This window comes from Eptatretus burgeri, chromosome 8 (assembly GCF_056783735.1).
Source record: "Eptatretus burgeri isolate ZD-2024b chromosome 8, Ebu_testis_v1, whole genome shotgun sequence".
In the NCBI taxonomy this organism is placed as follows: domain Eukaryota; kingdom Metazoa; phylum Chordata; class Myxini; order Myxiniformes; family Myxinidae; genus Eptatretus; species Eptatretus burgeri.
The window spans coordinates 46836028-46848085 of record NC_140968.1 but is presented as its reverse complement, the minus strand read 5'-3'; the positions used below and the strand labels follow the sequence as shown (position 1 = coordinate 46848085).

The 12058-nt window shown below is 42.7% G+C and overlaps 1 protein-coding gene across 4 annotated transcripts in view; it reads right to left on the bottom strand.

Annotated features, from left to right (window-relative positions):
• The window catches only part of LOC147021666 (sodium-dependent neutral amino acid transporter B(0)AT1-like), a 61380-nt gene extending 49737 nt beyond the window's left edge, over positions 1-11643 (bottom strand). For 3 of the 4 annotated variants that reach the window (XM_085891886.1, XM_085891887.1, XM_085891889.1), the window contains exons 1-4: positions 11518-11643; positions 11227-11374; positions 10523-10663; positions 9749-9886 (exon numbers count right to left, since the gene is read on the bottom strand). In XM_085891886.1, coding sequence (XP_085748012.1) covers positions 9749-9886; positions 10523-10663; positions 11227-11374; positions 11518-11547 — 457 coding nt within the window. In that variant the 5' untranslated portion in view covers positions 11548-11643. Of the gene's footprint in view, positions 1-9748; positions 9887-10522; positions 10664-11222; positions 11375-11517 lie in introns of those variants that run through there. The other variant, XM_085891888.1, reaches the window with a different exon arrangement.
• Positions 11644-12058: the final 415 nt, after the last annotated feature.

The following is a 12058-nucleotide window of genomic DNA, read 5'->3' as shown; positions in this document are numbered from 1 at the left end:
CAGCCACATTTGCGGCTCATCACGAGGACGCGGGTAGGACCCCCCCGGTCTCGCGGGCCTGACCGCTCCTTCAGGTCGCACGCACACATTGGCCTACGGGCCCGTCTGCCCCCTTGCCTATGAGGGTGGCTTGTTTCCTTTGCTTTTGAGTAAATGTGTGTTAGCGCCAGTCTGGTGAAGTAAAACTGTTTAAGTGTTGCCGTATGTCGGTCTTAGTCGGCAGTATCTCGGCGTCATTGTTTCTTTTGTTGCATTTGATATATGTGCATTCTGTTTGGCTGAATATGTGTGCTCTCCGTGTGCCGCGGAATAAATGTGCATTTAATTATGTTGAACTGTTTTCCCGTTTCGCTTCGTCTTTTCTTTAATTGAATCTCCATCTTGCTTCACGTAACTGGTTCGTCGTGGGCTTAATATGCCCGATAATTAATTGGAACCGTCGAGGCCGACGATAACACCGCTCGGTTATCCCGATAGCATGGAACGGATTGCTTAAGCGGCCCGTGTCCGGAGTCGACCTGCGGCGAGGTACGATCGCCCGGTCTACCATCCGCGTGGGTACTTAGGTAGGTCGAGTTTGGCGAACAACCCTATCCCACGCGGGTGGCCGATTGGCACGATCGTGGTGAGGCCGAAAGACCCACCCGTGACTAGCTCCCGGCCTTAGTCCGAGAGGGTCACGACAGAATTGTCGTGCCGCGTGCCGGTGGCCAACGTGCCGCGATTCGAGTCACGTGGCCGTTCGCACGCCGGCGGGCGCGAATTCGCATATATGTATATTTCTTCTTCTTCTTTCGGCTCGCACCCGAAAGGGGTCGCCACAGCGGATCAACCGTCTCCATTTCGCTCTATCCTCCACATCTTCCATTGACACTCCAACCACCCGCATGTCCGCCCTCACCGTATCCATGAACCTCTTCTTTGGATTTCCTCTTCTGCTCCTACCTGGCGGCTCCATCTTCAACATCCTTCTCCCGATATACTCCGCTTCCCTCCTGAGCACATGTCCAAACCATCTCAATCTCGCCTCTCTCACTTTGTCTCCAAACCGTCCTACCTGCGCTGTCCCTCTAATATACTCATTCCTTATCCTGTCCATCCTCGTCACTCCCAACGAGAATCGCAGCATCTTTAATTCTGCTACCTCCAGCTCTGCTTCCTGTCTTTTTGTTAGTGCCACCTCCTCCAAACCATACAACATAGCTGGTCTCACTACCGTCTTATATACTTTCCCCTTAACTCTTGCAGCTACCCTTCTGTCACAAATCACTCCTGCAACTCTTCTCCACCCACTCCATCCTGCCTGCACTCTCTTTTTCACTTCTCTCCCACACTCTCCGTTACTTTGGACAGTTGATCCCAAGTATTTAAACCCATCCACCTTCCCCATCTCAACTCCTTGCAACCGCACCATACCACCACCCTCCCTCTCATTTACGCACATGTACTCCATCTTACTCCGACTGAGTATCATTCCCCTTCTCTCCAGTGCGTACCTCCACCTCTCGAGGCTCGCCTCAGCCTGCTCCCTACTCTCCCTCCAGATCATGATGTCATCCGCGAACATCGTAGTCCATGGGGACTCCAGTCTGAACTCGTCCGTCAACCTGTCCATCACCATTGCAAACAGGAAAGGGTTCAGAGTCGATCCTTGGTGCAATCCCACTTTTACCTTAAACCGGTCCGTCATTCCTACCACACACCTCACCGCTGTCACACTGTCCTCGTACAAATCCTGCACGATCCTCACATACTTCTCCACCACTCCCGACTTCCTCATAGAATGCCACAACTCCTCTCTTGGCACCCTATCGTAAGCTTTCTCTAAATCCACAAACACACAATGTAACTCCTTCTGGCCTTCCCTATACTTCTCCATCAACATTCTCAAAGCAAACATCACATCAGTGGTGCTCTTTCCTGGCAAAAACCCATATTGCTGCTCACAGATCATCACCTCTCTTCTCAACCTAGCTTCCACTACTCTTTCCCACAACTTCATGGTGTGGCTTAACAACTTTATCCCTCTGTAATTTCCACAGCTCTGCACATCACCCTTATTCTTGAAAATCGGAACCAGTACACTTAATGTCCACTCCTCCGGCATCCTCTCACCTTCCAAGACTTTATTCAACAATCTGGTTAACAACCCCACTGCCATCTCTCCTAAGCACTTCCATGCCTCCACTGGTATACCATCTGGGCCAACCGCCTTTCCACTTTTCATCTTCTTCATAGCAGTCCTCACTTCATCCTTACTGATCCACCCCACTTCCAGATTCACTCTCTCCACCTCTTCCAACCTTCTCTCTCTCTCTCTCATTTTCTTCATTCATCAGCTCCTCAAAGTACTCCATCCACCTTCTCAACACGCTCTCCTCGCTCGTCAGCACATTCCCATTTGCGTCCTTTATCACCCTAACCTGGAGCACATCCTTCCCAGCTCGGTCCCTCTGTCTTGCCAATCGGTATAAATCCTTTTCCCCTTCTTTTGTATCCAACTTCTCATACAACTCGTCATATGCCTTTTCCTGGCCTTTGCCACCTCTATTTTTGCCTTTCGCCGCCACTCCTTGTACTCCTGCCTACTTTCTTCATCTCTCTGACTATCCCACTTCTTTTTCGCCAACCCCTTCTTCCTTATACTTTCCTGTACTTCCTCATTCCACCACCAAGTCTCTTTATCTTCCTTTCTCTGTCCAGATGTCACACCAAGTACCTTCCTAGCTATCTCCCTCACAACTTCTGCTGTCGTTGCCCAATCATCCCACCCATCTTTACCACCATCCAACGCCTGTCTCACCTCCTCCCTAAATTTCACGCAACAGTCTTCCTCCTTCAGCTTCCACCATTTGGTCCTTGTTTCAGCCCTCACTCTCTTCCTCCACCTCACCTCGAAAGTCATCCTGCAGACCACCAATCGATGCTGTCGAGCGACACTCTCCTCTGCCACCACCTTACAGTCACTAATCTCTTTCAGGTTGCATTTCCTGCTTAAGATGTAATCCACCTGTGTGCACTTTCCTCCACTCTTGTATGTCACCCTGTGTTCCTCCTTCTTCTTGAAATACGTATTTACCACTGCCATTTCCATTCTTTTTGCAAACTCTACCACCATTTGCCCTTCCACATTTCTCTTGTTGAGACCGTACCTACCCATCACCTCCTCATCCTCTTTATTCCCTTCCCCAACATGCCCATTGAAATCTGCTCCAATCAGCACTCTTTCATCCTTGGATACACTCTCCACCACTTCATCTAACTCACTCCAGAAATCTTCTTTATACTCCATCGCACACCCCATATGTGGGGCATATGCACTGATGACATTCATCATCACCCCTTCAATTTCCAACTTCACACTCATCACTCGGTCAGACACTCTCCTCACCTCCAATACCCTCTTGACATAATCTTCCTTCAGGATTACCCCGACACCATTTCTCCTCCCATCCACACCATGGTAGAACAGTTTGAAACCACCCCCCATCCACTTGGTCTCTTGTACACACAGTATGTCCACCTTTCTTCTCTCAATCATATCAGCCAACTCTCGCCCTTTGCCAGTCATCGTCCCAACATTCAGAGTTCCAACTCTCACCTGCACACTTCTACCCTTCCCCCTCTCCCACTGCCTCCAGACTCGCCTTCCCCTTCTCCTTCTCCTCCTTCGCCCAGCAGTAGCACAATTTCCACTGGTACCCTGCTGACCACCGGTACTGGTGGTGGTCGTTGGTAACCCGGGCCTCGACCGATCCAGTATGGAAATTCGTTTTGTTGTCCGCATAATGATTTGGCATGGGTTTTTACGCCGGATGCCCTTCCTGACGCAACCCTGGTCGCCTCTTACGACACACAGAGATATGTTATACCTATTCTAACCGGGGTATATATATATATATATCTATGTATATATATATATATATATATATATATATATTAGGATGCTTCATAATAGGGGGTAAAAAATAAAAGTATGAATATTCATGCTCCCTGGGTGTGCCTTTGTTCTATTTGACAGTAGAAACATACACACCAAATATGAAGCAGATTGGAGGACGTTTAGGGGTTCCTCAAGTTGGCACAATATTGTTGAAATTTGCCAAACTGTAACTAACAACTTGCCGTCGAATGTGCACAATACAGTGCACTTCACAATTAATATGGTTGTTTGATATTTTCATTGGAATTTACATCCCTTCCCTTTTCAGATTGTATCATGGCAACTGCAAGCACCACAAGGAGTTCTTTGTCAGTATGATTGGTTGGCAAACCTACAGCAGATATTCACTGTGCTGGCTTACCAACTAACGGAGCAGTTTTGTGCAATTTCTTAAACCACCACACGGTGCATGTGCAAATGGAAGTACTATTAAGGAAAGTGCAAAGCGGACCATTGAGACTGTTTCGGCATTTTGGGAAAAGGCCCGGATTCCCATCCAGCGACTGGACAAATGTAAGGAAAGGGTGATGAAGCTTTACCATATTTATCAAGAGCTGAAAAAGAATCGTCAAAAACCACAGCAGTCATATAGGATGAAACAAGAGCTTTTCCAAGGAGACTGAGATGAGCTTTTTGACATTGCAGTGCAAAATGCCCTCTCCATAATGGACAGAATTGTGCCAACTTGCAGAACCCCTAAATATCATGGAATTTTGTTCATTTTTGACCTATAAGTTCTTGTGGGGGTATTGGAACAAAGGCAAAATCAGGGAGCAGCAAAAATCAAACTTTCATTTTTTGGAACACCCGAATATATATATATATATATATATATATATATATATATATATATATATATATATATATATATATATATATATATATGTATATATATACATACACGAGTTGAATGCACCCGGCGCTGCCCAGGTTCTTTTTGAATGAATTTAATCTTCTATACATATGTCTGACGTGAGCACAGTATCAGTTCCCTATTGGGCCATGGCAGTCATAGGCTAAGGGGATTGGTGAGGGGGAACACACCCCTTCCCGCCCCCCCCCCGGCCGAGGGGCCTTGCCACATAGCCTATAACCTTCCCGGGGCCCATCTCGACATTTTTGTTCCAGTGGTTAGCTCCTATCTTTCACCTTTCAGGAGATTCGCGTGTGCAGACAAACAAACAAACAAACAAACAGACAAACGAAAACTTAAAATCATGTGTTAGATATATTGTATATGGCTTTGGCTCTATGTCAATCGGCTGAACTTGAAAAATTAATGTGACGAAATCAGGTGATGACGTCAAAATTCGGAAACCGGAAGTCGGAAGTACAATTATTTTACATCGCGACACTCCTGGGTACATGTTCTGTCAGCATGCGAAATTTGGTGAGGATCAGTCCAGTACTTTTCGCGTGCATCGGTCACAGAGAAACACACAAACAGACACACTTTCAATGATATATATATATATATATATATATATATATATATATATATATATATATATATATATATATATATATATATATATATATATATATATATATATATATATATATATATATATATATATATATATACATATATATATTGTCACGGTTGTGGAAATTCGCATTACACCATAAAGAGTCCTCAAGTGAGATATATCAGGAAGTTAATGTGTAGTTAGCCCAAACCCGTTGCATAGAGGGAATATGTGTGATTCATCTGGGCTGCGACGCTTTGAGTTAGCCATTTTTCTTTCTCTATTGTTATTTTTGACCATTAAGCCGCCAACAACGCAAACAGCCACTACCTTTACCTTCACAACTCCATCCCGCAAACATCACTTCACCGCCATTCCCAAACGACGCCCGCCAACCACCAAACCACCACACCACCACAGCAAACCCCCCACCACCTTCGCCTATCTCCTTCAACAACCATCGACCACACCACCAGTCAACACCAAACGTCGTGCTGTCCAGGGCCCGTTCGGCGATTGATGCCGAACGCGTCGAGCCGCGAGTACGTATGCGTTCCTCTCACGCAGATATTCAGATCAGGAAGGCTTCACGCCCCCTTTTTCTCTGTCCAATGGGCGAGCGTCGGGCGGTATGGCCCCGCCTCCAAGCGCGATGAACGTGGATTCTTTACGAGAGGAATTCGGATCAAAAAAGGCTCACGCCCCTTTTTGCCACACCAATGGCTGAACAGAGGGTGGCGTGGCCCCGCCTCCAATCGTGTTTTGGATCCTGAAATTTGCATATAGGCTCCACCTGCGGCCTATAAAGACGCGAGCACAAGGCAACTCGCGCGGTTCAGTTGCAGGCGGCTGGTCGGGGCGAGTGAAGAGTTCGAGTTCGAATCGAGTGAATACGGCGGTCAGCATCAAGGTTGCAGTGTGGGGGTCGCTCGTCTCGTCGCGGGGTCCAAGCCAGCCAGCCATTCCCCTCTCCCTGAGCATCAGCAATTCCCCTCCCCCCATCCGCGCTGAGATAGTGCCGGGGGGCCCCGTTCCTCCCCCACCCTAAACGTGGTGCCAACCAAACTGCTTGCACGGAGCATTCCGGAGAGGGCTCAGCAACCATGCCAGAGGCACGGATTTGGGGCGCAGCGGCGCGGACATTGCAGCTTGCCCGCCATCGCGTCACGAGGATGCGGTTAAGACCTTCTCGGTCTCATGGACCTGGCCGCTCCTCCGGGTTCCACGCACTTTTGGTCCACGGACCTGTCTGCCTCCTTGCCTGTGAGGGTGGCTTTCTTTCCTTTGCTTTTTGGAATGAGTGATGTGGCGCCCAGATGACCGAGATATATACACATATATACGAGATGACCCGTGAACCCGTTGGGTTCCCGTTGTGACAGTGGTTGATGAAAAAAATGAAAACACGTTTTGTCTTTAAGTTTTGTCTTTAAGAAAACTTTAAGTTGAAGAAAATTTGAGCATTTACCTCAGGAGTCATTTCTCAAGTTTCTGACAACCGGTTTCTCAAGGTATATCACGAGATTCTCTGTAGTTTGTTCTTGTGCTTTATGGATCGTCGTACCAAAACTTGACTGAATCTGGAATTGAATTTTTAATAATTTTTTTTTCATTGCCCGATTTGAACGTAACTTGATACTGCACACTGCAGGCGAATGGTGAGTAAGGTGGCCCTAAATGTTTTGTGCTATCGTGTACCATTTTGGCTGTATTTCAGGAAAATACATACGTACATCTATATACATATACTGTATATATATATATATATATATATATATATATATATATATATATATATATATATATATATATATATGCAGGGATATATCTATATCGTACTAAAACTCTCATCGTGTGTGTGTGTGTGTGTGTGTGTGTGTGTGTGTGTGTGTGTGTGTGTGTGTGTGTGTGTGTGTGTGTGTGTATATATATATATATATATATATATATATATATATATATATATATATATATATATATATATATATATATATATATATGTACACATATATATATATGTGTACATATGCAATATCTATATATTGATGGGGATCATTTCGCTGCGCTCGCCTCACCACATGTCACTACAGTGGGACAAACACTGCCACATTATCAAAAACACGTCACTGCCGCGTGATTAAAAATAACTCACCGCCACAAAACTGCCACATTATTAATAATACCTCACCGCCATGTAATTAAATACACCTACCCACCACGTAATTAAAAACACCTCACCACCATGTAATTAAAAACATCTCACCCCCATGTAATTAAAAACACCTCACCACCATGTAATTAAAAACATCTCACCACCATGTAATTAAAAACACCTCGCCACCATGTACATAAAAACACCTCACCACAATGTAATTAAAAACATCTCACCACCATGTAATTAAAAACACCTCGCCACCATGTAATTAAAAACACCTCGCCACCATGTGATTAAAAACACCTCGCCACCATGTAATTAAAAACACCTCGCCACCATGTAATTAAAAACACCTTGCAACCATGTAATTAAAAACACCTCACCTCCATGTAATTAAAAACACCTCACCACCATGTAATTAAAAACACCTTGCAACCATGTAATTAAAAACATCTCACCACCATGTAATTAAAAACACCTCGCAACCATGTACATAAAAACACCTCACCACAATGTAATTAAAAACATCTCACCACCATGTAATTAAAAACACCTCACCACCATGTAATTAAAAACACCTCGCCACCATGTAATTAAAAACACCTCGCCACCATGTGATTAAAAACACCTCGCCACCATGTAATTAAAAACACCTCACCACCATGTAATTAAAAACACCTCGCCATCATGTAATTAAAAACACCTCACCACCATATAATTAAAAACACCTCACCACCATGTAATTAAAAACACCTCACCACCATGTAATTAAAAACACCTCGCCACCATGTGATTAAAAACACCTCGCCACCATGTAATTAAAAACACCTCGCCACCATGTAATTAAAAACACCTCGCCATCATGTAATTAAAAACACCTCGCCACCATGTAATTAAAAACACCTCATCACCATGTAATTAAAAACACCTCACCACCATGTAATTAAAAACACCTCGTCACCATATAATTAAAAACACCTCACCACCATATAATTAAAAACACCTCACCACCATGTAATTAAAAACACCTCGTCACCATATAATTAAAAACACCTCACCACCATGTAATTAAAAACACCTCGTCACCATGTAATTAAAAACACCTCACCACCATGTAATTAAAAACACCTCGTCACCATGTAATTAAAACCACCTCACCACCATATAATTAAAAACACCTCACCACCATGTAATTAAAAACACCTCGTCACCATATAATTAAAAACACCTCACCACCATGTAGTTAAAAACTCCTCGTCACCATGTAATTAAAAACACCTCACCACCATGTAATTAAAAACACCTCGTCACCATGTAATTAAAACCACCTCACCACCATATAATTAAAAACACCTCACCACCATGTAATTAAAAACACCTCGTCACCATGTAATTAAAAACACCTCGTCACCATGTAATTAAAAACACCTTGACACATATAATTCAAAATGGCTCCCACTGTGCAATTCACAATACCTCACCACACGTTGCTATCGAGAAAGGTTTATTTTTACTGAAGATAAGTATGCGAGTTGCCGTGTTGTCTTAATATACACCAACCAGAATTCAAACATTTATTTTGCAAATATACTTGTAATATTCATATTACATTTTTATAAACCATTGAAGTTGAAGATTGAAGCTTCCAAAAAGAAAAAGAAAAAAAACCCCCAAGGACATCCACATGGGAGAGGTAGGAGCAGCCTGGAAGTTTGGTGCTATTTCACAAAAGTTTGAGGGAGTAGTTCAGTGACAACACAGGACAGGACAGACACTGCACAGATATATATATATATATATATATATATATATATATATATATATATATATATATATATATATATATATATATATATATATATATATATTTGAAGAAGAAGGCGCTTCCAACCAAAGTAAAGACTCGATCGAATCAGCTCATTTGAGCAAAAAGTGAGTGTGTTCTCGCTTTTTTTCTCAAATTAGTGGAGTCGATCGAATGTTTACTTTTGGGTGGAAACGCCTTATTCTTCTTTAAAATGTGTAATCCCAACCGCCCCAATCATATGTATGTATATATTCATATATATATATATATATATATATATATATATATATATATATATATATATATATATATATATATATATATATATATATATATATATATTAGTGTGAAAATGAGAGTTGTGCACAATGTACCTGTGTGGTCTTCAGTAAGAGGACAGTATTGCCAGGGTAGTGGTTGCTGAAACGAGTTTAAGAAGTACCAAAGAACCCAGGTGATGATCACGTTGTAGAAAAGTCCAATGGTAAATGCAGTAAACATTGCAGATATCCCTTAACATACAGAAAAATAAAATATTTTACATCACAACAAAATGACATTTCCAAGAAAGAATTTGCTTACGCTTAGTTTTAAGGGGTCCTGAGACACTTGATTTCAAAGATTTCATACATATATTTTATATAATACCCCTGTTTACAATATTGTATACATTGTTTGAAGATTAATCCTTGCAGGTGATTGATGAGTATCATTTGTAGCTAAAACTTGATGTCAGGGTAAAGAGTAATGTGGGCCAATCGAGGCATGATTTTAAGTTTTAAAAGATGTTTGCAAGAAGCATGTGATACTAAGACGGCTTTCTGGCAACAATACAGAATTACACACAACTGTTGTTTACAATTCAATGTGGTGGTAATTGGCATGGTAACACAAACTTAATGACTAACTTCACTTCACCACCATAAACAATTATTATTAAGGTGGTTCACTGCAGTGAAGGAAAATTACTTCCTCCATGAAATCTCAACGACTCAACAGCGAAGATTATAAAACATAAACAATCCAAAATTAATAACTTCTAAATAAATGAACATTCCACAACATCATAAAACCTTTAAAGTGATAAATTTGGTCTCATATCTGTGGGTTTAATGGTGAAATGATGCAACAACACAAGTTCAGCTTACCAATTCCAATTAAACAAGGGTGAATGGTGCTCCAGACCCCAATGCTACCACTTCGCAGGCGCTGACCAATGGATAACTCCACGTACATTAAAGGCATTCCCTCAAACACGAGTGCAATGAAGTATGGAATTAGAAAGGCACCTGCACACACAGCATGTACGAACTTGCACATAAATCATTTGACACACATAACGAATGGCCTGCTGCCTCGTTCAATTATCCACACAACACAAGCATGTACAACTTCGGGAGGGTAAAGGGTTTTGCATGAATTCTGTAGGACTGGCTCTATAGTTTGAATACGAGAGTTGCATTTGAGATGATTCCATCATTTAATCTGGTTTACGTACTGTATATTACACTCTATCACCACCACATCATTCAATTAAGTAAACAGGATCGGGTGAAACAAGTACAATTTGGGAGCAAAAATTTTAGAAATTACTATGTGTGAGCTTATAAGTGTACAATGTGCTCTGAAGGGTGGGAAGTTTACAATTCGAGAAATCTTACTCACTGGCCAGACAATCCAACAAGCCCAGTTTGATGCATAATTTGACACTTCACATTGTGTGACTACTTGTTGGTTATATTAATATGTCGGTGTGTGGTGCCATGAGAGATCCAATGTACGATGACATCGAGGAGCGGAGAAGGGGTTTAAATCTACTCAGTTAGATAACTGATTTGTCCAGTTCACCTGCCTCCTCCGTATGTCTGGCACAGGAAAGGAAATCGCCAGATGTTGCCAATGCCGACAGCAAACCCCACCATGATGAGCAAGTAATCTATCCTGTTGCTCCATTGCGAACGAGCCGGGGGAATGTTTGGTTTCGATTGAGGCCTGTCCGACTGGAGCATATCATATACAGACAGTGTACGAATCAGGAAGCGCACAGCACAACACTGACAATAACTTCAACAACAGACAATGCGCACTTGTGATCGAGAAATTCCAGTTTCACTTGTATCGTTCACTATTCCAGTTCACTTACAGTCTCGTGATGACTTTCGATTTCACTCATGGCTAGTATTTAGTTGTACAAGCAGTTGAAGTTTTCTTAATGAGGTTTGCACTTTAACTTGTATGGGTGCGTGTGCTGGCAATTCATTTACCTGGCTTGTTCTCACATCTTTAGCCTCGCCCCAAAGGGAGAGGCTATTACGTCTGTTTGTTCAATGTCGTCTGAGAGGGAGAGGCTATCACAATCGGTCTGTGTGTCAGTGTGTGTGTGTTGTTGGTTGTTGGCTCCATATATGGGTTTCAGAAGGTGAAACAGAGCCCTCCCAGGTCTCAAAGTATCCACCTCCATTTGATTAAGGGATCACAATTCATGGATCAAGCTATAAAGTTGTCTTGGTCAAATGATTATATCTCCCTGTAATTAACACTGCATGTCATATATTCACTCCTTTTGTTTTGATCTTTCCTTTTGAGTACTGTAATATCAAAGTGGTATTCCAGAGCTCCGTTGCTTTCTCAATCAGGTCAGGTCATGTAAGGGAGCATGCGCTAGAGCAGCCCGTTGCTGCGTC